We start from the raw sequence: 27860 nt of genomic DNA, 5'->3' as shown, positions 1-27860 counted from the left end.
TTTCCCATGAGCATCAGAAAATGACCAGTTTCCAGGCAGGACATTCATCCAACCATCCATCTGTCCATCCAATTATTCATTCAAATTTCACTTTGTTTTCTGGTGGATTTGCAGGGACTTATAAGAATCCATATACTGACATGGAAAAGTATTACTATATAAGAAACAGGAAAAATATAGATAGACATTTAAATTGAATACAAACTTAGCCTATGTGAAGACCATTGGGTCTGCACACCGTTTGTAATGTTGAGATGCAAATGTGTGCTTAATCTTGGCAGTCATAGAAAAAGGATACCCAATCAGTGAATTCTTGGCCTTGTCCTAGAAAATAAGGTATAACAATTCCACAGATAAAGGTTTGCCTGGCACGGACTATGAAAGAAAAATTGGGGTATTTATTATGTAGGGGATTTGTGTAAATGCAGTAGCAGTTTTCATATGACCATTGTTTAGTGTCCTTTTGTATAAACAGAATACATGAGACCAAAGCAATGCTCAGTGAACTTAATATTTTCTCTCTCTTTTTCCTTCTCTTCCTCTCTCCCTCCCCATATATATGGATGTATATATATCTGTGTATATATACATGTGTGTTTATAGGTATATAGTTTGTATATGATTTTTTCCTCAAAAATTTTAATTCTGAGTCAAGTATATAGTAGTTTTTAGTTACTCTGTATAACTTACTGCAAATTCAGAACAATGAACATAATCAGAGGAATTGCTCTGAATCCCCTCCACATTCCCCAGCGGTACTCACTACAGGTTGAAGATGAATGTGCTGTTACAGGGATCAGTGACATTCCCAGATGTGGCTGTGGACTTCACCCCAGAGGAGTGGCAGCTGCTTGACCGTGAGCAGAGAACCTTGTATTGGAATGTGATGTTGGAGAACTTTAGAAACCTCATCTCAGTGGGTAAGGACAGTGGGTGGTAACTCTTCAGGGGAACTAAGAATATACTCCTAGCGCCCTGCCTTTAGGGCTTGTTGGAAGCTGTGGACATTCTGAAGCATTCCTGAGTTTGGCCCTGAATGTTAGTGGTCACAGATTCTTAATCCCCTTTGAGATGACGCATAAACAGATAGAGGGTTTATGCTTCTGCCTCCCAAATGGAGGAGAAGGGTCTTTTCTGTTCTAAAGCCTGTTTGTCATCCTTTCCAGGCCCTGAGACTCAAGGAGACAGACCTGAATTGTGAGGTAGTCGTTTGTCTCTAGCACTTGGTCTCCAGTTCTGTGTTGTTTCCCATGAACAGGGGGCCCAGTTACCCAAACAAAAGCGATCTTCAAGGCAGAGCAAGGACAAGAGCCATGGATGGGGGAGGGGGAGAACCCACATTGGCGCCATCCAGGTGAGTGAAAGAAAACCAGGCAGATGGGAGCCTTTGGAATTGAGATTCCAGTCGGTCAGTGAGGGACAGGTCCCTCTGAAGCAGCTCTTTCAGGAAGCCCTTCTTAAAAGCCACACAGCTTTGGAAGTGACTGGGGCCACTTGACATAACATCGTCAGATCCCCAGATGACACCTTCACTCACTCTGCTCGCACGGCTACTCTTTCTCTTTGCTCAGCTTTTGTATGGAGGGAGGGCCCTCTCCTCTCTGCCCTGGCTCCCTGCACTGCCTGTTCCATGGAGGTCCTTGCTTTGTTCTCTTAATTCCTAAAATCTTCATTCTTCTTTTTTTCCTCAACATGAGCACAGATCTTTTCCATACATCTGGTTCTTATAAGGTAATCAGATCATATAGATTTGAGAAATAAGGAATGAGCTAAGAATCTAGAGTGTTGCACTAATATTCCCTCTTAATGGAAGGGAATCAAATCTCAGAAATAATGAAGAACCATCTTCTTCCCATTTTCCCTAACATTATTATATCAGTGGACTTAGCGTTGTAAGGATTTGAGCTCAGCAGTGATGATGTTACACTGGACAAGGCGTGGCATCATGGTAACAATCAGAATGGACCTACTTGATCGTAAACTATATAAAGGCAAAGGTTGCTAAAAACTAGAAGTCTTCTGTTTCATGTCCCCAGAGTTAATAGAAGTCATTAAGTGTGGAAACCAAAATGGGAAATTTGAGTTGAAGCGTGTGGTATCACGGGCAAAGCAGGGTTCTGGAGACTTATATCTGGGAGATTGAAAGAGGTTATAACTAAAAAGCAGTTCATTTTCAGGACAAAGTCATATCAAGTGGTAGAAATAACTGATGATAGATGCAAAAGGAATTTATGTCTGGTCATTTTTTTTAAAAAGATTTATTTGAGGGGCGCCTGGGTGGCTCAGTCGGTTAAGCTGCTGCCTTCAGCTCAGGTCATGATCCCGGGGTCCTGGGATCGAGCCCCGCGTCGGGCTCCCTGCTCAGCAGGAAGCCTGCTTCTCCCTCTCCCACTCCCCCTGCTTGTGTTCCCTCTCTCACTGTCTCTCTCTCTGTCAAATAAATAAATAAAATCTTAAAAAAAAATAAAAAATAAAAAAAAATAAAAAAGATTTATTTGAGAGTGAGAGAGAAAGCGCGAGTGGGGGGGAGGGACAGAAGGAGAGGGAGAGAGAATTCCTAAGCAGACTACCCGCCCCCCCGCCCCGAGTGTGGAGCCCGACGGAGGGCTCAATCCAAGGACCCTGAGATCATGACCTGAGCCTAAATCGAGTCAGATGCTTAACCGACTGAGCCACCCACGTGCCTCATACATGTTTGACTATTTTAAATACCTCATATGAGTGGAATCTTGCAGTATTTATCCTTCTGTGACTGGCTTATTCACTTAGCCTAATGTCCTCAGGGTTCATTCATATAGCTTATGATGGATTTCCTTCTTTTTAAAAGTACGTATGTCACCTGGGTGGCTCAGTCATTAAGCGTTTGCCTTCGGCTCAGGTCACGGTCCCAGGGTCCTGGGATCAAGCCCCGCGTCGGGCTCCCTGCTCCGCGGGAAGCCTGCTTCTCCCTCTCCCACTCCCCCTGCTTGTGTTCCCTCTCTCACTGTGTCTCTCTCTGTCAAATAAATAAAATCTGTAAAAAATAAAAAATAAAAAAATAAAAGTACGAATGTATATGCTATATTTTCTTCATACCTTTATCTGTTGATTAACATTAGATTATTTCCAATTCTTGGCTATTGTGAATAATGCTGCCATTAACATGAGAGTGTAAACATCTCTAGGAAATCCCGTTTTCAGTTTTCTGATAAATGCCCAGAAGTGGGATTGCTGGATCGTATAGTGGTTCTATTTTTGGTATTTTGAGGAAATTCCATACTGTTTTCCACAGTGGCTCCATCATTTTACATTACCAGCAACAGTGCACCAGGCTTCTAGTAGCCCGACATCTTTGCCAGTACTGGTTATTTTCTGTTGTTGTTGTTGTTTTGTAATAGACATCCTAACAGATGCAAGGTGTGATCTTACTGTGGTTTTGATTTGCATTTCCCTGATTAATGATATTGAACATCTTTTCATACCTGTTGACCATTTATGTCTCCTTTGGAGATAGGTCAAGTCCTTTGCCCATTTTTTTTGCTGTTGAGTTGTGGGGGTTCCTTATGGATTTGGGATATTAACCTCTTACCTGATAAATGTTTTTAGAATATTTTCTCCCTTCTGTAGGTTGCCTTTTCACTCTGCTGATTGTTTCCTTTGCTGCACAGAAGCTTTTGAATTTGATATGGTCCCACTTGTTTATGTTTGCCTTTGCTGCCAGTGCTTTTGGAGTCCTGCAAGAAATCTTTGCCAAAACCAATCATATGAAGCTTTTCCCCTATGTTTTCTTCTAGGAGTTTTATATAAGTTTCAGGTCTTACATTTTAAGTCTCTAATACATTTTTGTATATGGTGTAAGATTAGGGTCCATTTTCATTCTTTTACATATGGATATCTAGTTTTCCCAGATATCAGCCATTAGTTGGAGAGATCCTTTCCCCATTGTGTAGTCTTGACTCACTTGTTGAAGACCATATAAGCATGGGTTTATTGCTGGGCTCTCTCTTCTGTTCCACTGATCTATATGTCTGTCTTTATGCCAGTACTATACTGATTTGATTACTGTAATTTGGTAACATGGTTTCAAGTCAGGAAGTGTGAGGCCTCCTGCTTCTTCTTTCTCAAGAATGTTTTAGCTGTTTGAATCCTTTGTGGTTCCATATGAATTTTAGAATTGTTTTTTCTATTTCTGCAAAAAATGCCATTGGAATTGCATTGAATCTATAGATCACTTTGGTTAGTATGGACATTTTAACAATATTAAGTCTTCTAGTCCATGAACACAAGATGTCTTTCCATTTACTTGTCTTTAATTTCTTTCAGCAGTATTTTGTAGTTGTCAGTATACAAGTCTTCCACCTCCTTGGTTAAGTTTATTCCTAATTGATTCTTTCTGATGCTATTGTAAATAGGATTGTTTTCTTAATTTCCTTTTTGGATTGTTTTAGTGTATGGAAACACAACAGATTTTTCTGTGCTGACTTTGCATCCTGCAACTTTGCCAAATTTGAGTATTAGCTCTAATAGTGTTTTTTTGTGGAATCTTTAGGGTTTTCTACATATGAGATCATATCATCTGTGAACAGAGATATTTTTATGTCTTCCTTTCTAGTTTGGATACCTTTACGGTCTTGCTAGGACTTCAGGACTATGTTGAATAGAAGTGGTCAGAATAGGCATCCTTGCTGACATTATATACTTCAAATTTTTTTCTTTTTATAACATGAGATTGGAAAGAGTAACTGGGAATATTTCATTTTACACCTTTTTAGAAGTTATCTGCTTACTCAGTGATGCACTAGAGAGAGAGGAGGGAAGCAAAGACAATTTTTTGAACCAAGATATGCTCACCTTTGAGAAAACACTGACCAAGGAGAGAGTCCAAAATTATAATCTGAGTATAAGATGTATTTCTTTAAGACAAACACAGCGTAAATGTGAGTCAAATGGAAAGAGTCTGCAACCTAATTCACATTTGCTCAGTTATAATAAAAGTTATATCCGAGAAAACTCTTATGAATACAAGGAATGTGGAAAAGCCTTCAGAAACAAGTTTTGTCTCATTAAGCATGAAAAAAAGCCTACAAGAAAAAAAAACTTTGGATGCCCTGAATGTGGGAAAGCCTTCCAAAAGAAGTCTTGTCTCATTAGACGTGAAAAGAAACATACAAGGGGAAAAAAAAAACCTTTGAATGCAATGACTGTGGGAAAGCCTTTAACAGTAAGGGACACCTTATAGCTCATCAAAAAATTCATAGTGGAGAGAGGCCCTATGTATGCAATGATTGTGGGAAAGCGTTTATGCATAAAACACAACTGGTGGTCCACCAGAGACTCCACACGGGAGAGAAACCGTACGAATGCCATCAGTGCGGGAAGTCATTCACTTGGCACTCCTTCTTTACCCAACATGTGAAATCGCATACATTGGAGAACTCGTTTGAATGTAAAGAATGTGGGAAAACCTTCAGGTACAGCTCATCCCTTTATAAACATTCTCGAATTCATACAGGAGAGAAACCGTACCGATGTAGAGAATGTGGCAAAGCCTTTGCAGACTTCTCAGTGCTAGTCATGCATCAGAGGATTCATACAGGCGAGAAACCCCATGGGTCTACTAAATGTGGCAAAGCCTTCATCAGGAAGTCACATCTGCTTAAACATTACTTAACTCATACAGCAGAGCAACAAAACAAATGTAGTGCGTGTGGGAAATCTTTTAACCAGAAGACTCTCATTCTCCATCAAAGGAGTCATAAAAACAGGGAAGCTGTGTGAATGTGGGAAAACTTACAATTAGTTAGCCTTTTAATAAAGCGGCAAAGAATTCATCATGAGAAAAACTCTGTCAATTGGATAGATATGGAAAAGCATGTTCTGAAATTCATATTCTGTGATACTACTAATTTTATTGAGAAGATTATAGAAAATTTTGAGTTATAAATTGACAATTTTACTGTATAGCATAAAACTGAGGAAGTTGTAAAAAATTTAAAAATCAAGGCATCAAGCTGACTATAATTACATACATGTACTGCCCCAGTTTACGATTGTCATACAAGTTATACAAATGTCTGCATTGCTTAAATTTGTATAACCATAGGTTTGAAATGCATGCTAGGCACTTACACAAAATTTTATCTGTTATGGTGATGGTTACACAACATTGTGATTGTACTTAATGCCAATGAATTGTACACTTAAAATGGTTAAAATAGTAAATTTTATGGAGTGTATATTTTATTGTAATAAAAAATATATAAATAAAACTCTCAACCAGGATTATGTCTGGTAAACGCCATCATTGTCTCTTCAAACCTAAAATCACCATATGCAGGCTGGCCAGTTATAAGTGAAATCATACGGCTTATTTTATAGACCGTTTCGTGGCACCTATGTAAAGCTGTGGCACCTGTGCCCGAGCCTTCTGGAGCCTCCTTTTAAATAATAGAAGTTAGGGACAGTGATGAAGTCTTGTACTGCCTCTGCTCAGCTGAGGACATTGGATAATATGTTTTCTTGTCTATGCAGAACACCAAAGTGTGTGTGTGTGTGTGTGTGTGTGTGTGTGTTTAATCCTGATTAACTAGTCACTGAAGAAAGAAAGCAGCTGTGTTTCGTACTCTAAGCACTTAGTACAGGAAGAGAGGCATTTCTTCAGGTAAATAGTCATGTAAATAAAAGCCATCCTATTTCCCTGGCACAGGTACATAAGTAGGAGTGAACCTAGCTCAAGTAGCTTATAACTGGGGTACTTTGTTTAGAAAAATTAGGCGGCATGATACTTTGCAGAGACTTCTGGAAGAAAGTTACCACTTTCTCGTTTTGGAAATTGATTTAGCGATATCAGGCTTGTTTGGAAGTTTCTGGGTGACTAGCATAGGTGTTGCATCAAGCTATTTGAAAAGCTTGTCTGCTTTCATGAGCTGCTTGGCAGCTATTTTATAATTTGACATTATGTAAATTCTCTGTTTTCTCTTTTAAAACACATGAACCAACAATGGTTTAAGTGGAAATTTTATATTTCACTTTAAATGTTTGTTGATAATGTAAAAAAGTCTTTAAACCCTTTCTTCGGTGGTTGTAAGGCTTATACAGCATTGAGCTTGAACCTAAATTCACCAAATCAGGTTTTCTCTTGCAAGCCTAAGTTTTTGGATTAAACGTATGAACTTGGAATTATTTTTCTTTCTTGAGCATTTTTGTAGGTGGTGATGGGTGAAGACTTACGCATGAGAGTGATTTTCAGAATATCCATCAGATCTAAGTTAAGCCTGTCTCACAAAGTTTTCAATACTAAGACTACATGCTAATTAAACAGGTAGTCACACCAAATCACTTCGCAAACCACAAAAGTGTATATGTAAACAAATTATAAACTCAGGGAGCTTTTCTCAAGTTCAACTGCCTTATCTCTCATTTCCTTTTAAAGCTGTCGTTTTGCTTTATTTAACATTACTCTTCCCCTCCTAGTTCTTTCTCAGCTCCTGTCCTTAGCAGTAATAGCATCTGAGCAAGTACAAACTTTAAGACAGCAAGAAGACTCCCTTAGGGGTGTAGAATGTCTCATTGCTGTGAGAATTATGCGAGACTCTTAAGAGAGGTCTTGTGCATCGGGGGGCAGACTGAGAATGAGGAGGCTGGGAGTGTTATTTGACGTTATAGTCTGAGCTCTATGAACTAAAATGTTTGCTCCCTTTCTTAAATGCTGTAATTAATAGAGCAAAAGAATTAGCTAAGTATGAACCAAAATTAAATGTTTGAAAAGTTGAAACAAAGAAAATTTTTTCCTATTTAAACTAAGTCATTGTCAGGCGCTCAAACAAAGTCATGAATCCCACTAATTCTAATGCATTTCATGGGGCTAGAGCTCATGTTTGAGAAGGGGGAACTGGTCTACGCTGTGTACATATTATGCAAATGCATAAATTAGCAACATTTTGAGATTAAGTGTGAGGTGTGCAGAACATTATGTCAACTAATCAAGTATGCAGATTGTTTAAGTAAAATTGAATTTAAAGTTTTTTTTTTAAAACATGTTTAGGGGTGCCTGGGTGGCTTAGTTGCTTAGGTGTCCAACTCTTGATTTTGGCTCGGGTCATGATCTCAGGGTCATGAGATCGAGCCCTGCATCAGGCTCTGCGCTCAGTGGGGAGTCTGCTTGAGATTCTCTCCCCCTTTGCCTCTCCCCCTGCTCAAACTTAGGCTCACTCTTTTTTTTTTTTTTTTTTTTAGATTTTATTTATTTATTTGACAGACACAGCAAGAGAGGGAACACAAGCAGAGGGAGAGGGAGAGACAGAGGGAGAAGCAGGCTTCCCGCTGAGCAGGGAGCCTGACACGGGACTTGATCCCAGGACCCTGGGATCATGACCTGAGCCAAAGGCAGACACTTAACGACTGAGCCACCAAGGCACCCTCACTCTTAAATAAATAAAGAAACTATATTATTGAGTAAAATAGGGTTACAAGGAGCACTAGGTATTTATACTTAATTGGAAGACTATTTTTTTATTGAGCAAATTATAGTTTATTGAAAGACTTGTAGAATTTTGTAATACTAAGAATGGTTAGTAAGCATTCTGGTTTAGGTGTTCTTTATTGCTAACTGATTTTTAATATATTATTTCAGGCGCCTCAAACATAATCCTTAGAGTAGTCACTGTTAAAATATAGAAGCTTGAGACTTTTGATACTCTTCAAATTTTCCAAAAGTAAGAAAAAATCAGCTGGGTTTTTTTTGCACTCTTGTAATATGAAGATTTCCTTTATTGCCTTATACTAACTACACATGAAGGTTTTTACCACCTCTACTGACATTATCTCCCTAATCTTTAATAAATTTAAAAACTGGTGAAGAGAAGTAAAAGAGGTAATTGGAAGACTCTTATCTAAGCCAAGACCTGTGTTGTTAATGATTTCTCTGATCCCAAGTTATTGTAGTGTTTTAGTTTCTTGAATATATTTTTACAAATATATATTGCTAAATTTTAAAAATTGAGATATATAGCTGACATATAACATTATATTAGTTCCAGGTGTACAACGTAATTTGATATTTGTATACATTGTGAAATGTTCACAATAAGTCAAGTGAATATCCATCACCACACAGTTACAAATTTTTTTCTTGTGATGGGAACTTTTAAGATTTGCTCTCCCAGCAACTTTCAAACATACAACATAGTATTCACCATGCTGTACATTACATGCCTAGGACTTAATTATTTTAGAGCTGGGACTTTGTACCTTTTGATCCCCTTTACCCATTTTCTCCATGCCCTGACCTCTACCTCTGACAAACACCAATCTGTTTTCTGTATGAGTTCAGGGTCTTTTTTAGATTCTGTATATAAGTGATTTCATATGGTATTTGTCTTTCTGTGTCTGATTTATTTTACTTAGCATAATGCCCTCAGGTTCCATCCATGTTGTCGCAAATGGCAAGATTTCCTTCTTCCTGAATAACAGTTCCACTGTATGTGTATACGTGTGTGTGTGCATGACATCTTCATGTACTTATCCATCGATGGACACTTAGGCTGCTTCCATATCTTGGCTATTATAATAATGCTGCAAGAAAAGTTTCACACAGTAACTAGTTACATTTTTTCTTTTTTTTTTTTTTAAAGATTTTATTTATTTGACAGAGAGACACAGTGAGAGAGGGAACACAGCAGGGGGAGTGGGAGAGGGAGAAGCAGGCTTCCCACGGAGCAGGGAGCCCAATGTGGGGCTTGATCCCAGGACCTGGAATCATGACCTGAGCTGAAGGCAGATGCTTAACAACTAAGCCACCCAGGCGCCCCAACTAGTTATATTTTCAAGTGATATATTTAATATGTTTTCAACCTCAGACATATTTGTGGGCAAAGTACTTCTATATTTAAAGCTATAAGTATGACCATTAACCTGAAAAAAATTATTTTCCCACATTTCCAGACTTCTTTGACACCTAGTATTCTAGTACTGGATACATACATATTGCTACCTGGGGAACTTTCTACCATTGACCTCATTCTTTTCCTAGATAACCTCAACCCCAGAACATGATTTTGGCAAGAAGAAAACCAAAATATTATTTACACTCAGCTCAAACTTGATCTTAGAATCCCCAGATTCCATTTTTTAAAATTTGTTGTTATCAGTATACAGTTATACTGATATAACTGTTGACACTAGACAAATGTTGTCAAAAGTGTCTGAAATAGTCATATATAATGTAAGCAGAATATCTTTTTTTACGCTCACCTTCCCTCTAGAATGTTACATTTGGATATATTTTTACTTTTCATTTTCCCCCCTTTTAACAGGAACACTCAACAACACTCTCTTTGTTTAGTGTTATACTCAGACATTAGGTTGATTTTTTCCAGTATGAAGATAGGTTATTTTTTATATAGTACTACTTTAAAAAAACAAAAACAAAAAACGGGGGCCTGGTGGCTCAGTCAGTTAAGTGTCTGCCTTCGGCTCAGGTCATGATCTCAGGGTCCTGGGATCAAGCCCCGCATTGGGCTCCCTGCTCAGCGGGAAGCCTGCTTCTCCCTCTGAAACTCCCCTCTCTTGTGCTCTCTCTCATTCTCTCTCTCAAATAAGTAAATAAAATCTTTAAAAAAAAAACCACATATAACATACAAAAAATTTTAATGAAAATATTACCTGAAATCTCATTTTTCTGAGAAAACCAGCATTAACATCAGCCACTGGGGGAAATAGAATGCAAGAGGCATTGATGAACAAATGAATTGTAAACATGTTCATAAATCTGAATTTATGTTGGGTGTAAGTAATTTAAGGATTAATTTGGGAGAAGGCTAGAAATAAGGTGAAATGAATATTCTAGATAACATTAGAATAAGTGGTAGGAATCAGGGTTACAGTGTTATAAATTTGTGTTCTGGGAGAGGATAGATATTAACTTTATACCTTGTTGAATATGCATGATAAAAACTGAAGGCTACCCACTAAAAGAAACAGACTGTCACAAGTCACTGGAGAGAAAAAAAGGGAATAAAAACTATAAATCCAGTAGAACACAGGAAAGGAAAACTAAAGCAACAAGGAAAAAGCATGGTAAATACAAAGGAAAAATAAAACTCAGGAATGTGTCCAAGTATATCACTAATCACAATAAAGGCAAATGGATTAAATCACTATCCTGAGGAATAATAATGCCTGCATTATATTTAGGTATACTTTTTTAACATGTCAAAAGCACTTTATAACTTACATTGCAAAAGGGAGATAATCTCCAAAAACAAAGGCTGATACTTTTTTGAGAAAAGAAGGAAGAAAGAAGGTAAATTGGTGATATGACTAATTTATTTCATGAACTAACACTATCTCTTATTTTTTTAAAAAAATGTTTTCCGGGCGCCTGGGTGACTCAGTTGGTTAAGCGTCCAACTCTTGGTTTCAGCTCAGGTCATGATCTCAGGGTCTTGAAATCAAGCCACGTGTGGGGTTCCCCATTGGGCACAGAGCCTGCATAAGATTTTCTCTTCCCACCTAGTGCACACACCTCTCCCCACCTAGTGCACACACTCTCTCTCTAAAAAAAAAAAAAACAAAGTTCAAATAATTTTTTCAAGTCTGGAAATTAATTATAACTAGTAAAGCAGTAAGCGTGCTTAATCAGTGTAAGAGTTATCACTTTACATTGGGCAGAGAAAGCATTAATTTAGTCTGTTTTGAGCAAGGCTCTCCATCACACAGCAGTGGTACAAATATCTTTAAAGTCAGAGTGACTGTTTCTGGGTTCTCTGTCTTCACTGCATTTTAATCAAGAGGGAGAAGGAGATACTTTTTATTCCTCCTCCTTTTGTCTTAACAAAAGAGAGGCCTAAAAATCCATACTTTTCCAAAGCAGAGGCTAGCAGATTGTTTTTTAAAATCCAAATATAAGCTGCATGCAAGATTGAAGCCAAATCATCCAGAAAGGATAGAAAATAAAGGAGTGGTACAAGATCCACTAATCAAATAATAGGAAGCTGATGTATCAATATTAATTGCCATAGATCAAGGGTGGTAAACTTTCCCTGTAAAGGGCCAGATATCAGTTACCTTGCTTTGTGGGCAATACAATCTGTTACAACTATTCTGTTGCTGTAGCATGAAAGCAGCCATAGACACACAAACAGATGAGTGTGGTTGTATTCTAATAAAACTATATACAAAAACAGGCAGAAAAACAGATTTTTTCCTCGGGTGTAAATTGCCTACCCCTGTTCTAACTGTATACTGATAACACAGCAGTGAGCAAAAAACGCAAGATACCAGCACTTTACTCAACAATAAACAAATAAATGATCATCTTAGGTAATAACCAGTAAAACACTCTTTAAAACCTGTGAGGACATTGAATGTGATAGGAAACTAAGATGGAGTGGCAAAGGAAGTCCTCTGAGAAGAGACCTTTAAGCCGAGACCTGAATGCAGTGAAGGAAGGAGCATCGGAAAGATCCTGCAAGGATCCTGAGGCAAGAGTGAGTCTGGCCTGTTGAGAACCAGCAAGAATTCCAGTGTGGCTGGAGGAGAGATGTGGAGATGAGTTTTGTGCATTAGATAGGTTTCCAGAGTATGTGACATTGCATTCTAAATGTGATGGGAAGGTTGTGAAGATTTTTTTTTTTTAAGATTTATCTATTTATTTATTAGAGAGAGAGCATGAGAGGGGGGAAGGGCAGAGGGAGAAGCAGACTCCCCGCCGAGCAAGGAGCCCGATGTGGGACTCCAGGATCATGACCTGAGCCGAAGGCAGTCGCTTAACCAACTGAGCCACCCAGGCGCCTGGTTGTGAAGATTTTGAGCAGAAGACTGGTATAGTCTGATTTACTTTTGAAAAGTTCTCCCTGGCTGTGTGTGGGGGATAGATAGTAGGGATGGCAAGATGGCAAAAGGGAGACCAGTTAAGAGGCAGTTGTTCCAGAGTCCAGACAACAGATGATGGTGCTTTGGACTAGGGTGTTGGGAGTGGAGATGCTCTTCTGGTGGCTAGACTGTGTCAGCCAGAGCAGCCTTGGAACTAATGTGCTGAAGAGGGCAGAGCCACTATAGTCTGGATCATTGCTATGGTCTGAACTTTTGTGTTCTCCTCAAATTCATATGTTGAAAACTTCATGCCCAAGGTGATGGTATTAGGAGGTGAGGCCTTTGGGAGATGATTAGGTCATCAGGGCAGACTTCATGATTGGGATTAGTACCCTTGCAAAAAAGGTCCCAAAGAGCTCACTAGCCCCTTCTGCCATGTGACGGTACAAGAAGTCTGCCAGCCTGAAGAGGTCCCTCTCCTGACCATGCTGGCACCCTGATCTCAGACTTTTCAGCCTTCAGAACTATGAGAAATTTCTGTTCTTTGTAGGCTACCCAGTCTATGGCATTTTGTTATAGCAGCCTTAACGGACTAAGTCACTGAATGACCACATGGGAGAGAGCTGCACACCAACATGGACCACCTACCCTGTACTGTGAAATCAGGAAGAGGAGGGAACTCCTATTTCGCTTGAGCCAATGCATTGGGAAGTCTATTTGTTACAGCAGTTTAATCCCCTATAACTAACACAGGGCTTGTCACTGAAGTACACACGTACCCTGGAGATATTGCAGGTTCAGTTCCAGACTGCTGCAATAAAGCAAGTCAAATTTTTTTGGTTTTCCAGTGCATTTAAAAGTTATAAGCCCAGGAGTGCCTGGATGGCTCAGTTGGTTAAGTGTCTGACTTTGGCTCAGGTCATGATCTCAGGGTCCTGGGATCGAGTCCTGCATTGGGCTCCTTGCTCAGCGGGGAGCCTGCTTCTCCCTCTGCCTGCCACTCCCCCTGCTTGTGCTCTCTCTCTGACAAATAAAAAAGAATGGAGGCTGAAAGATCACAAATAAAATCTTAAAAAAATGTTATAAGCCTGTATATGTATGTATATACTATATATACTGTATGTATATGTATTGTATATACTACATGTATGTGTATGTATGTACTGTATATACTGTATGTATATGTGTTATATTACATGTATATGTATGTATATACTGTGGTCTGTGTAAGTGTGCAATACCATTATGTTTAAAAACACTATGTACATACCTTAATTGAAAAAATACTTTCTAGCTAAAAAATGCTAATCATCATCTGAGCTTTCAGCAAGTGGTAATCACTGATCATAGATCACAATAACAAATATAAAAATGAGAAAGTTTGAAATTTTGAGAATTACCAAAATGTGACAGAGACCTGAATTGTGCAGGGGATAATTGGGGGCCATTTTAGAGGCTGCCTACACACTGAACATTACAATTTCTGGGGCAGAGGGAAAAGAAACATGACAAATTGTGCATTGGCTCCTAAAAGATTCCTTTGGAAGTGGCATACAGTACTTCTGCTCATATTTTGTGGCCAAACAGTTTGCACTGTCATCACTAACTTCCAAGGGATGGGAAATTGCAGTCCTACCATGTACTGGAAAGAGGAGGGAACCCAGAACATTTGTGAACAGGGCCGACTACCAGAGTCACAGGTGCAGAACATGACGTTAACTGGGATTTGTCCTTTAGTTCAGGATGGAAACTAGGATTAAGAGGTGAGGCATTCAGCACCCCACAATGTAAAAAGAGCCATAAATAACTGGGGGCCAGACAACCTCTCCATTTCCAGGACTTACTAAAAGGTGACCAAACAGGCTTCTCCATCCTCCACCATTTCCCCAGACCTGTTCTGACAACCCCCACCACCTGAAATAACTTCAAGACTAGTTGGCGGGTGGGGATGGAAACCAGCAGCCATGAATCAGCCTTGGGGGAGAATGCCCCCCGGGGTTTGCTCCAAAAATCAAGTGAGGATTCTAAGAGATGCCCTCGTGGAGATGGAGACTGCTTACAAGGAGGAGGTAGGAAACCTGTACAGAAACAGGAGGGAGGAAGGGCGGCCAAGTGGGTATCACATTAAGTGTCCTGACTGGGGACGGGGGAGAGGCCCGGGGTTTGGCGGGGTCACCTTGGGCTGGGGCTACGCATCAGAGAACTGTGCGAGAGGGAGGGCCGCACACTCAGGCCCCAGGAGACCCTATCTGAGAACGCCTGCTGGCCCAGAGGAGCCAGTGCGATGACATTCCAGAAAGGACCACCGGCCAAATAAGAGGAACCAGTCCCTGCCCGTCTCTTAGCCCCAACCCCTAAGAAGCCAGACTCCCAAGTGCGAGGCTCGGGCTCGGAGCTCTGCCGTGCGGCGCAAGCTTCCACATCGGAAGGAGGGAGAACGTCCTCCCACTGAGGATCCCAGGAACTGAAATTAAAAAGTGACTTTCCTACCCACCGGCAGAGCTGGCAGAGGAACCTCTGCACGCCCGGGGGCAGGTTGCTCACCCGGCAGCCGGGGGGCACTGAGGCGGCGCGCCGCGGGGTCTTGTGGGCGGTGCCGCGGGCTCCCCGCGCGCAGGCGCAGTGCTGCCGGGCGGCGGGCTTAGTCCCGGCCACCGAGCTCTTCGCAGCGCCAGCAGTCACTCGCGGAGAGACTGGGGCTTACAGGGGCACTCGGGGTCAGCGGAACGATGGAGATCAGAACGCCGGAGTGCGGGTGCGATGGAGGGACTTGAACCCCCAAATCTGGGGCCCCGGGGGCGATGGTCTCGAAAAGAGTGTGACGCCGAGATTTGACTGTAGAGGGTGGGAACCTTTCAGGTTCTCTAAAGCACTCACCTCACGATGCTCTGCTCATCTCCGACGGGGGTTAGTGGCATCTGCCTCCGAGTGGCTCGTGGATCCCTTTCTCCTTCCGACTCCAGGCTTGGCTCCGCAGCCCTGTGACCGGCTGCTCCGGCTCTGAGCGCCTCCCAGGTCGGGGTCGCGATCCTGTGTCTCCCCTCTCAGAGCAGTGTGGCCCCGGGGGCATCCAACCTTTGGTGCCTCAGGTTTCTCCCTCAAGTGTTTGGTCGCCTGCGTTGCCGTTCTTCTGTGCAGAGGTCCCTAGCCCGAGTTCCTCCGGGTATGTATCCTGAGAGGTGCTTAGCGGAGCTTTGAGCCCGGCTGGGTTTTCGAAGACTTGTTGGGGGGAGGGGGCCGGATAGAGATTTGGAGCCCAGGAGAAAGTTGCCAGCCAAGGACATGCTGTTCCTGAGCCAGTGGGAACAGGCCATGCTCTAATGAATGAAGGCTGCAGCAACACAGGCAGCTGGAACCCATCCTTGAGGGGACACACCTGTGACCTGAGGCCTGCCAAAACTGAGCCAAGGCTGGGGTGTGGAGGAGGACGGGATTGTGGAGCTGCTGGGGCTGCAGAGGTTACTTAGCTAGGCTTGGGTCACGTGACCACTTTCAGAGACCAGGGAGAGACTGTCGAGGTTTGACTCAGAACGGAGGAAGGACAACTTAACTGAGACGGTGAACAATCTGTAGCATGGAGAAAAGAAGGCAACATAGGGCAGGGGGGTTGAGGGAATGGTTCAGACAAGGCAGAACAATGGCCACACTCTCTGGGAGCTGCAAGGAAGGCTTGGTGTCTCATGGCTCCTTCCTCCTCCAGCTCTGCCTCCTTAACTCCCTGACCTTGCCTAGGAGGGAGAAGAGATGACCACTTCCCAGGTAAGATGCAGTTTTCCTTTTTCAGTCCAGACTCTTGAGGAAAAACATAAGCTCCTCTTTCTTCCTTAGGAAAGGAGAAGGAAATATTCATGGAGCACTTACTGCATGCTAGATACACTCAACATTGACTTTTAGTTCTCACAATAGGTGTGAGAAGTGGATATTATTCCCGTTTTACAGATGTAGCAACTGCCTCAGTGAGGTTTAGAGACTTGTCAAGTTCGCCAAGCTATTAAATGGGGAAGTCAGGATTCATCTCTAGGTCCCTTGCCTCTGCTGTACACGTTGTCAATGGACAAGTCTTCTTATCCATGGACTGGGCATAAATTGTCCACATCCAAAGGGCTGGGTCTAATCTGTGACATGAGGGACTCCAAAGAGAATGCTACCTTCAGGCCTGATGCCCTCCTTTAAGTTTGTTCTCTACCTGACATGTTGCTCCTTCATTTATCCACTGAGTTGTGATGCTCTTTTTATTTGTAAGAGTAAGACAAATTGACTTCGATACACTTCTTCAAAATACGTGATTTCTTTGGGGGAGATTAATATATACATGTGTAAAATAGTGATTACTCATGTATCCATTAATTAAAATGAAAGAAGCCATATTTAAGTATCAATCTGAGGATTGAAGTCAGTGGTATCAGTGCTAGAGAAGGGTGATTGAGGAAGACTTCCTAAAGGAGGTGAGCTTTTGTTTCTTAAAGAGAAGATTTGAGTATATGAACTTCCATACCTCTTTCAAGTCTTTACTTTTTTTATTGTTGATAATTGTTTTATGGCCTAATAGGTGATCAATTTTTACAATGTTTCATGTGTGCTTGAGTACAATATGTATTCTCTAATGGTAGGTGCCAACATCTATAGGTGCCCATTTATTTTTGTTTGTTTGACCCATCAGTAATTGAGGAAAAAAAATGTGTGAAATTTCTTTGAGTAGTAGATATGTCAGTTTCTCTCTACAGTACTTACATTGTTTAAAAAGATGTAATTTGTGGATGTTTTAAGAGGTATATACAAGTTTAGAGTTGTATCTTCATGGAGAATTGAATTTTTTATCTCTATGCACTGACCTTTTATTTCACTAGTGATGCTTTTCATCTAGAAATTTACTTTGTTTGATATTACTATAGCTATTCCAGCTTTCTTTTGGTTATTATCTTTTTCCATACTTTTATTTCAACCTTTTCATGGCCTTATGCTTTAGGTATATCTCTTGTTAACAATTTAAAGCTGAAAAAAAAAAAAAAACAATTTAAAGCTGAATTCTCCCTCCTCCCCCCTCATCTCTGCCTTTTAACTGGCAGGTTTAGTCTATTTGCTTTTAGTGTAGTTATTGGTATATTTGCTGTGTTTACACTATCTTACCTTTTTTTTTAAGTAGGCCCCACACCCAGTGTGGAGCCCAACGTGGGGCTTGAACTCACAACCTTGAGATCAAGACCCAAGCTGATATCAAGAGTCGGACACTTAACTGACTGAGCCACCCAGGTGCCCCTATACTTACATTTTAATTTTATTTGTCCATTTTTCTGTTTTTTCCCTCCTTTCTTACCTTTTGGTTTTTGTATATTGTTTTTTAAGTGGCTAGGGTTTTTTTTGTTTTTTTTTTTTTTACCCCTCTCTATTTGTTTTAAATTTAAAACCTACATCTATTCTTTGGGTGGTTATCCTTGAAATTTTATGATATATTTGCAAATCCAAGTTTAAACAACTCAAAGAATATTGCAAAGACTTTAAAACTCTTTACTACTGATTGCATCTTCACTTATAAGCGATTATTTTCTGCATGTTAATTCTGTTCTTTTAATAAATTAGATATTATTAGAATTATTTTATACAGACGTTTGGATTTACGTACATATTTATCACTTATTTATGTGCCATTCCTTCTCAGACTTTCGGGATCACTTTTCATTTTCCTCAAGTGCATGTTTTTTTAAATTTGTTTTCATTTTATTATGTTATGTTAGTCACCATACATCATTAGTTTTTGATGTAGTGATCCACGATCCATTGTTTTCGTATAACACCCAGTGTTCCATGCAATACGTGCCCTCCTTAATACCCATCACCAGGCTAACCCATACCCCCACCCCCCTCCCCTCTAAAACCCTGTTTGTTTCTCAGAGTCCATAGTCTCTCATGGTTCATCTCTCCCTCCGATTTCCCTCCCTTCATTTTTCCCTTCCTTCTCCTAATGTCCTCCATGCTATTCCTTATGTTCCACAAATAAGTGAAACCATATGATAATTGACTTTCTCTGCTTGACTTATTTCATTTAGCATAATCTCCTCCAGTCCCATCCATGTTGATGTAAAAGTTGGGTATTCATCCTTTCTGATGGCTGAGTAATATTCCATTGTATATATGGACCACATCTTCTTTATCCACTCATCTGTTGAAGGGCATCTCGGCTCTTTCCACATTGCTGCTATGAACATTGGGGTGCATATGGCCCTTCTTTTCACTACATCTGTGTCTTTGGGGTAAATACCCAGGAGTGCAATTGCTGGGTCATAGGATAGCTCTATTTTTAATTTTTTGAGGCACCTCCACACTGTTTTCCAAAGTGGCTGTACCAACTTGCATTCCCACCAACAGTGTAAGAGGGTTCCCCTTTCTCCACAACCTCTCCAACATTTGTTGTTTCTTGCCCTGTCCATTTTTGCCATTCTAACTGCCAGTAGTGGCTGACGGAGGCTCCCTCCCCCGCCGTCTATCTTCCCGAATATTGCCTCAGATTCACTTCTCCACACATCCTACCTTCCAGAAAGTGGTTGCTTTTCTGTTCAGAGAGTTGCTTCTATTCTTTTCTTTGATCTCCTGTTGAGTTCATAGGTGTTCAGAATGGTTTGATCCCTATCTAGCTGAATTCCTGGGACCAGATGAAATTTAGGTCTCCTACTCCTCCACCATCTTGCTCCTCCTCTTGGCCTGCAAAGTTTCTGCTGAAAAATCCACTGATAGACTTATGGGGTTTCCCTTGTATGTAACTATCATCTTTTCTCTTGCTACTTTTAAAATTCTCTATTACTACTTTTTGCCATTTTAATTGCTATGTGTTTTGGTGTGGACCTCCTTGGGCTGATTTTGTTTGGGGATCTCTGTGCCTCCTGGGTATCTTTCTTTCTCCAGATTAGGGAAGTTTTCAGCTAATTCTTCAAATAAATTTTATTCCCACTTTTCTTTCTCTTCCTCTTCTGGGATCCCTATAATGCAAATGTTATTGCACTTGATGGAGTCACTGAGTTCCCTAAGTCTATTCTCATTTCACAGAATTTTTTTCTTTCACCTGCTCAGCTTGATTACTTTCCATTACTCTGTCCTCCAGTTGCTAATTTTTTTTTTAAAGATTTTATTTATTTGCCAGAGAGAGATGGCAAGAAATGGAACACAAGCAGGGAGAGTGTGAGAGGGAGAAGCAGGCTTCCTGCTGAGCAGAGAGCCCGATGTGGGGCTCGATCCCAGGACCCTGGGATCATGACCTGAGCTGAAGGCAGACACTTAATGACTGAGCTACTCAGGTGCCCCTCCAGTTACTAATTTGTTCTGCTTCCTGTAGCCTGCTATTTATTCCATCTGGTAAATTTTTAAATTTTATTTATTGTGTTGTCTTTGGTTCCTTTTTGTTTTCTACCTCTTTTTAAGGGTCTCACTGATGTCCTCCACTCTTTTCTCAAGTCCAGTGTATATCTTTATGATCATTACTTTAAATTCTCTATCAGACATATTATTTATATCCGTTTCACTTAGGTCTCTTGCTGTGGTTTTGTCCTGTTCACTTGTGACATATTCCTGTCTCCTCATTTTGTCTAACTCTGTGTCTAAAGAGACAGAAAGCTGCATGTTAGGAAAGCCCACTATTGTCTCCTGCTCTTGAAAGTGGTGGGTGGGATGTGCACTTTTAACAAGGTGGTGCTGTTCCTGTTCCACAGGGGACATGCAGCCACCACTGAGACCAGGGCAGCTAGGGCTGCTGCACAAAGCAGGGGAAGGGCAGGCAGTTTCAACAAGGTATGTGCATCCTCCACAGGAGGTAACCAGCTACTGCAGCTGCCTGGACTGAAGCCCCACAGAGAGCACCGTTGGGAGACACTGGCTTGGCAAAGTTTGCACTGGTCTTCTGGGGGTGGGGACCCACAGTGCTGGGACTGAGGCAGGCTCAGATGGAGGGGGTGCGGCACAGTGTAAACAAATTAGGTAGTGAATGCCTGCACCACACTGGTTTCTGCAGGTGACCATATATTTATGTGGGGAGCAGGGGAGGGAAATGGTGCTTGCCATCTCCTTTGCTCTTGCAGGAATCTCCCAGTGAAATGTGTCCCTCTAGGACACACTCTGTGATTAATAAATAGCTCTCCCTCCCATATGCTCCAGGCATTTTTCGAACTGCTACTTCTGTACTATATCTCTATGGGCTGTTTGTTATGCTCTCACTTTAATGGCAGTGACTCTGTTTCCTATTGCCCTCTGGGCTCTCCCAGAGCCAAGCCTGCTGATTTTTGAAGTTCCAGGCTTTAAGTACTGAACTTATGAAATTTGACCTATCTGGTTTTCAAAGCCAAATGCTATGGGGATTCATCCACCCTGTGTAGGCTCGTTGGTGTGATAATCTTTTTCTCTCCCCTCTCTGCACCTGTGGCTCCCTCCCTCCCGCTGATGGCCCACAAGTTATTTTTAGCTCCCCACTGTATCTCCATTCTTCCCTTTTTGATGGTATTGGAAGTTTAATTGTGGAGTTTGTTCTGCCATTCTTGTTGTTTTCTGGGTTACTTACAGTGATGCGAGTGTTATGTAGTTGTATCCATGGATGAGGTGAACTTAAAGTCCTCCTATTTCACCATCTTCCTTGGAAGTCCCTTAGTTGGTGTGTTTTGCCTTGAATCCTGCTTTTTCAGATATTAATGTTGTTCATCTGTTCTCTTACAGTTAGCATTTGCCTGGTATATATTTTTCTCTTGCAAGCTGAATATGGCTGGATTTTTTTTAACCCAATCTTGGAGTTTCTAAGACTCTAAGGGGAATTTAGCCTGTTTACATTTACTGTAATAATACATTAGGTCTGATTCCTGACATTTTATGCATTCTAATTCTTTACTGCCTTCCCTTATTTGGGAGTTCTAAATGAATTCTTATTTCTTTCCTTTTTCCCTCCATTATTTTTATCCTTCAATTAATTACCCTCCAGATTGTAACATGTTTTAAAAGTTATATTTTTCTATTGGTGGCAAGTGTTAAACAGTTATTTATAACTTCCACTCTCCAGAACAATACAAGGCCATTAGCAAACTTTCACTTAGCTTTCACACACCCTCTCCCCATGTCCTGTGTTTTGTTGAAACCATATATAATTGTGTTAATTTTTTACATTGTACCTTCATTTTCTCAGAGATTAAAGTGGCCTTAATTTTTTGGCAGCCCTTTCTTTCCATAATTTCTTAAATCCCACATCTGTTTTTTTGTTTTTTTGTTTTTGTTTTTGCTTGAATCTGTTTTTCACTTGCAAACAAGCTTTTTGAATCTCTGCATGTTTGTAAAGGTATTTATATTCACCCCAGTCTTGAATATTAATGTGGCTGAGTAGAGACCTCTAGATTCAAACTCATTTTCCCTGAGAATGTTTTAGCCATTGTATCTTTGTTTTTGAGCTCCTGATTTTGGTTCTTCCAATCTGATAGATTCATTTAGTAATTTTCTCTTATTCTTATTTAACCTGTTTTTTTTCTTCCCCCCCCCCCCCCACTGAAAACATTTAGAATTTTTTTTTTCCATTTCTCCTTGGAATTTTGAAGTTTTACCAGAATATGTCTAGGTATGCAGCTTTTTTTTTCCCCCAGAAATTAGGTTTGCCAGTCATTGAGCCTGTTCATCTCTGAATCCTTCAGCTCAGAGAAGTTTTCCTTTATTATTTCATGGATTTTGTTGAGTGAAAAGGAGGAAAAGCTTTTATGTTTTTTTTTTCTTTTAAAGATTTTATTTATTTATTTGAGAGAGAATGAGAGACAGAGAGCATGAGAGGGAGGAGGGTCAGAGGGAGAAGCAGACTCCCTGCTGAGCAGGGAGCCCGATGCGGGACTCGATCCTGGGACTCCAGGATCATGACCTGAGCCGAAGGCAGCTGCTTAACCAACTGAGCCACCCAGGCGCCCCAAAAGCTTTTATGTTTTCATTATTCATTTCTACTTTTTATATTTCATGTTTTCCCTTTTCATGAGTTTTTATTTTGATTGATTTTGGTCGTCTTTGCTTTTTTGAGAGTATCTTCCTTTTGCATATGTAAGGGAATCGTCAGTTGAGGTTTAGAATTCTTTTTTTTTTTTTTTTTTTTTAAAGATTTTATTTATTTGACAGAGAGAGACACAGCAAGAGAGGGAACACAAGCAGGGAGAGTGGGAGAAGGAGAAGCAGGCTTCCCGCGGAGCAGAGAGCCCGATGTGGGGCTCGATCCCAGGACGCTGGGATCATGACCTGAGCCGAAGGCAGACGCTTAACGACTGAGCCACCCAGGCGCCCCGAGGTTTAGAATTCTTGACTATAGTCTTTTCCCCTCAGGACACTGGAGACATTGTACCATTATCTTCTGCCAATCTTATTCTCTTTTCAAGGGAGTAACTTGTTTTATTTTGTTTAATGTTTTATATGCTTTTGTTTTCTTGATCCTTGAAATTCAGAAATTTCATCTAGATAGGTGTATGTTAGTCTTTTTTTTTTTTCTTTCTTTCTTCAATAATCCTACATGGTACTGGGGGGATACTTTCAATCTAAAGAATCAAATTCTCTTTCAGATTAAGTACATTTTCTTTAATTCTTCTGTTTGCTCCTTCTGGATTTCTTATAGATATATAAGATCTTCTAGATCTATCCTTCACAACTTAATATTTTTCTCATAATTTCACTTTTTTAATCCTTTCCGAGTCCTGGTAGAATTCTTCAAGTTGGTCTTTTAATTGACTATAGTTTTCCACATTCTCTAGTCTGACATCCTATTGTTTGCAGCCTTGATTGAGAGTTTTAATTTGATAATATTTTTCATCGTTGTAAACATTTTCTTGTTCTCAAAGAATCCCATTTTCCCCACAGGCAAGAAACTTTACGACTGTGCTGCATGTGGGAAGAGCTTCAGTCGGAGCACAGATCTTCGCTATCATCAGAGAATTCACACCGGAGAGAAACCTTTCATATGTGATACATGTGGCAAAGCCTTTAGTTATAACACAAACCTTCATGTTCATCAGAGAGTCCACACAGGAGAGAAACCTTTTAAGTGTGAGGAGTGTGGCAAGGGCTTCAATCAGAGCTCCAATCTTCGCATCCATCAGAGAGTCCACACTGGAGAAAAACCTTTCATATGTGATACATGCGGCAAAGGCTTCAGTTATAGCACAAACCTTCGTGTTCATCAGAGAGTTCACACAGGAGAAAAACCTTTTAAGTGTGGGGAGTGTGTCAAGGGCTTCCATCAGAGCTCCAATCTTCGCATCCATAAGAAAGTCCACACCGGAGAGAAACTCTACAAATGTGGTAAGTGTGGTAAGGGCTTCAGTCAGAACAGAGATCTCCAAGTGCATCGGAGACTCCACACAAGAGAAACTGTCTCTGAAAACATAGACTTAATGCTTGTCTGTAAGTCCACACAGGAAAGAAATGCTACAAGTGTGTGTGGTAAGTGCTTCTTCAGTCAGAGCATAGATCTCCAAGTTTACCAAAAAATTCACACAGAGAAACCATTAAATATGATAGATGTGGTAAGGGTTTCAGTTACAACATGAACCTTCATGTTCATGAGAGACCACAGGGTCTCACAAGGGTAGAAACCTTGTGTACATGAGAAGTGAGCTCAAGTCTTCACATTCATCAGATCCCTTGTGGGAGAAATACCCTACACATGTGGTCACAACTTCTGCTAGAGTGCATCTCTCCTCCTTTTACCAGAGAGTCTTTTTCTCTGACAACTCTGTGAGTTCCATGAGAGTCCAGCTATGCACGCTTTGCTTTCCATTTTGTCCCCAGCTCCTGGCACACTGCCTGGTACAAGTAGCCATTCACGAAGTATTTGTTGAATGCAAATCCACATGGGAGAGAACCCCTGTAAGTGTGATGTGTGGTGAAGACTTCAAAGTCCACACATTGAAACCTTTTTAAAAAATGCTGCATGGTAAACATTTCGGTCAGACCATGGTTTTCATCATTAGTTAATCCCTGTAAGGGAGAAGTCCTGTTAACCTGATGAATATACTAATGGACTTGAGATAAATATTCAAGTTAAATCAGTGTAGTAAATTTAAAAATATATACCTTCAACGTAAGAATTCTCATCCCTAACCTCTCAATTGTAAAAATACATGTTTTACCATAGGAGTTTTGACAAAAGTATCTGTTGTATTATTCAGGAAAAAATCCTGTGAAATGACATTTTGTGTCAGGCTCTGCACTGTCTCCACAGAAGGTTCATTCCATCTCAAGGAGGCTTCTGTTAGACATAACCAATGAGTTACCCAGCACCAATGACAGATAAGGTCTTCCTCCTGGGAAAGACACCCCTTACCTGGCAAAGGCCCTTCTAGGCTGAAAGCCTCCTGGCCCTAATTGAGCATCTCCCCATCCAGCAGGTCTCCAGGCTGCTGGATGCCTTGCAGCATAGATTGTAGAAATCTCCAGGTAAGGCATCTTCAGGGTATTTGTCTCTAGAAGGGACAGCTAAAGAAAAGGGCTGCAGCAGGTTTATGGAAGGGAGTTAGAGGAGAGGAAAACAAGTCTGAAAGGGAATAATTAGAGGGAAAAGGAAGAGAACAGTGCCTAGAAAGGAGGTTGTGGGATAGTGGGGGAGGAAAGCCCAGAGGCTTCTCCAAAGTCTCTAGCAAGTATGGTGACCCCCAATACAGGGCTGTCCCTGGAAGTCTGAGCTGAGCAAAGAGTGGTCTGTAGTGGGTAGATCTTGACCCCATCAGCATTAGGGCCAGTTGGGACCAGAGGTGGAAGAGCTGCTGTGAGGGTCCTTGGAAGGCAACTCCATGCCCCAATTTCCCCAGGTGGCCCAAGTCAGGCATGGCAGGACCATTATCCCTCAATGGGAGGAAGGATCATATAGGAAGGCAGCAATAAGGCTGATTCTTTTCAGGAGGCATAAATTAATCAGAGACAGAGCCTGGCAATGAAGAGGGAAGACCTGGACCAGTGGAGGTTAGGAAGAGGTCAAGGACCCAGTTTCATCACTAAATGTGGGTAGGGAAGAGAGATGCTTTGTCTGAATCCTTCACCTAGGAGCAGTATGTTCTATGTGCCCCCTAAGCAGCCATTTCAAGGGGAAGGATATCTACAATTAGAAAGGCTTTGGGGCTCTAGGACTGTCAGCTGAGCAGTCCAGAGACCATCGGCTCACGTTAGGAGAAGGGGTTGATATGCTGGAGGGCTTTAATGGCAATTGGCGTAGGAGAGGCACTCAAATATCATTGAATGAAGGTATTAATAAAATTCTAATAACTCACATTTTATATTAGTTTCTTTTCCTTCTTCCTCTTCATTTTTCCTTTCCTTTTTCTGTTTTTAGATTTAAAAAATATTTTAAGTATAAAATATATCAGGCATACAGAAAAGTTCAGAAAATATAACGACTATAATAGTATGTTAAAATTTTTGCCATATTAGCATCAGATTTTTTTTTTTCTAGCAAGGAAAAAACAGATTTAAGTAAAGCTTCATGCTATGTCACTTTGTTCAGAGGTATTAATTATGCTTAAGTCACTGTGTATTATTTCTGTGTTTTGAGTTTTATTACCTGTATGTCCACGGTATCTTAAATTTTTACATAGATAATATAATTTGCAATTTGCTTTATGCCCCAAACATTACATTTTTTATATTTTTATGCTGATGTTTTAGAACTAATTAATGAATTTCAGCTTGTCATCTTCTATCAGATAATCTTTTCAAAAGATTATTTGTATACCTCTGTGCCCATAACACATTTTCAAGCTTTTATAGAAATTGTCCTATTTAAAGACCTTGTAGAATCAACTTGTCAAAGTCCGTGAAAAATTTGTTGGATCATGATTTTTGGGGTTTTCTTTTTCTTTCATTCCTTCCATTGGATTAGGTTTTCTTTATTCTCTATTTTCCTCTACAAGATCAGTAGTTAAATTTTATCTTTTTGTTTTAACATTTGTTAACATTCATTACTTAATAAAGTCTGCATCATGCCTGTCCTTAAGAGAGTAGAACACTAACTGTGCTTCTCCTTCTCCCAGGTTATGTTATGGTTGTGTATAGTTTTAATTTCATCATGTTTTTAACACGTCCCCAGATTTGTCATTATTATTTTGTTGTAAGTAGACAATGCAAGTTTGGATTAACCTGCACATTTGCCAGTTTCTTACCACTGGTTCTTATATTTCCTCCTTCCTCGTGAATTCCATTTCTCAGCCTCCCAGAGCAGAGGCAACTTGTGCAGTGGTCAAAAGCACCAACTCTGCAGCCAGATGGCCTGGGTTTGATATGTGGCTCTGTTGTTGATCTTTAGCTCTGTGACCTTGAGCAGATTACTGAATTTCTTTGTGCCTCAATTTCTCTATTTGTAAAGTAGGGATGATAATAGTATCTACTTCATGGGGTTGTTATAGGGATCGGATGAATTAATATTTGTAGAATGGTTAAAATAGTGCCTGGCTTGTAGCAAGCCTTATAAAAGAGTTCCTTATATAAATACATTAATCTCTCAGATTTTTCTAATTTTTCAGCAAGAGTGTCTGTGAGTAGTAAGTTCTTTATTTCTCCCTTACTCTTGAATTATGGCTTAGCTAGGTATAGAATTCTAAATTGACATTTATTTTTACTCAGCAGTCCTGAGCCTCTGGTGCTACTTTTTAAAGTCTGTAATTAGCCAATTTATCGTTCCCTTTGAGACAGTGTGTCTTCTCTCTCTGGTTGATGTTCAGATTACCTCTTTATCTTTAAAAAGGTTTAGCAAAATCCTGAAAAGTAGGTGCTATTTTCTGAAATGTATCTAGGTGTGGGTTTACTTATATTTTTTTCTAATCAGGACATATTATGCTTCTACATACTATTTTCTATTAATTCTTTATTCTTTGTGTACTTCTGTTAGATTTGTCATTTTTCTAGCTTCTTGAGTTACATGTTTAGAACTTATTTTTAGCCTTTTCTTATTTTCTAATATTTTCTGTATTTCAGTGAATTAAATTTCCTGTGAATACTTTGGCAGCATCCTTTCCAGAACACAGTTTGGCAATCTATATCAAAGTCCTTTAACATGTTCATATCATGTGGCTCAAATGTCACATTTAAGAATCTAT

General features: G+C 40.4%; 1 protein-coding gene across 1 annotated transcript; it reads left to right on the top strand.

Moving 5' to 3' along the window:
* The first annotated feature begins 775 nt into the window (after positions 1 to 775).
* LOC116638721 (zinc finger protein 684-like) lies at positions 776 to 26007 on the top strand. The gene is made up of 6 exons (XM_032414822.1): positions 776 to 920; positions 1259 to 1354; positions 4752 to 5067; positions 5157 to 5751; positions 15808 to 15955; positions 23635 to 26007. The coding sequence occupies exons 1-6, from the start codon at positions 776 to 778 to the stop codon at positions 24321 to 24323; spliced, it is 1989 nt and encodes a 662-aa protein (XP_032270713.1). The 3' UTR covers positions 24324 to 26007.
* Positions 26008 to 27860: the final 1853 nt, after the last annotated feature.

Source organism: Phoca vitulina, unplaced genomic scaffold (assembly GCF_004348235.1).
Source record: "Phoca vitulina isolate PV1807 unplaced genomic scaffold, GSC_HSeal_1.0 scaffold2, whole genome shotgun sequence".
NCBI lineage: Eukaryota > Metazoa > Chordata > Mammalia > Carnivora > Phocidae > Phoca > Phoca vitulina.
This window is presented reverse-complemented; position numbering and strand designations above follow the sequence as displayed.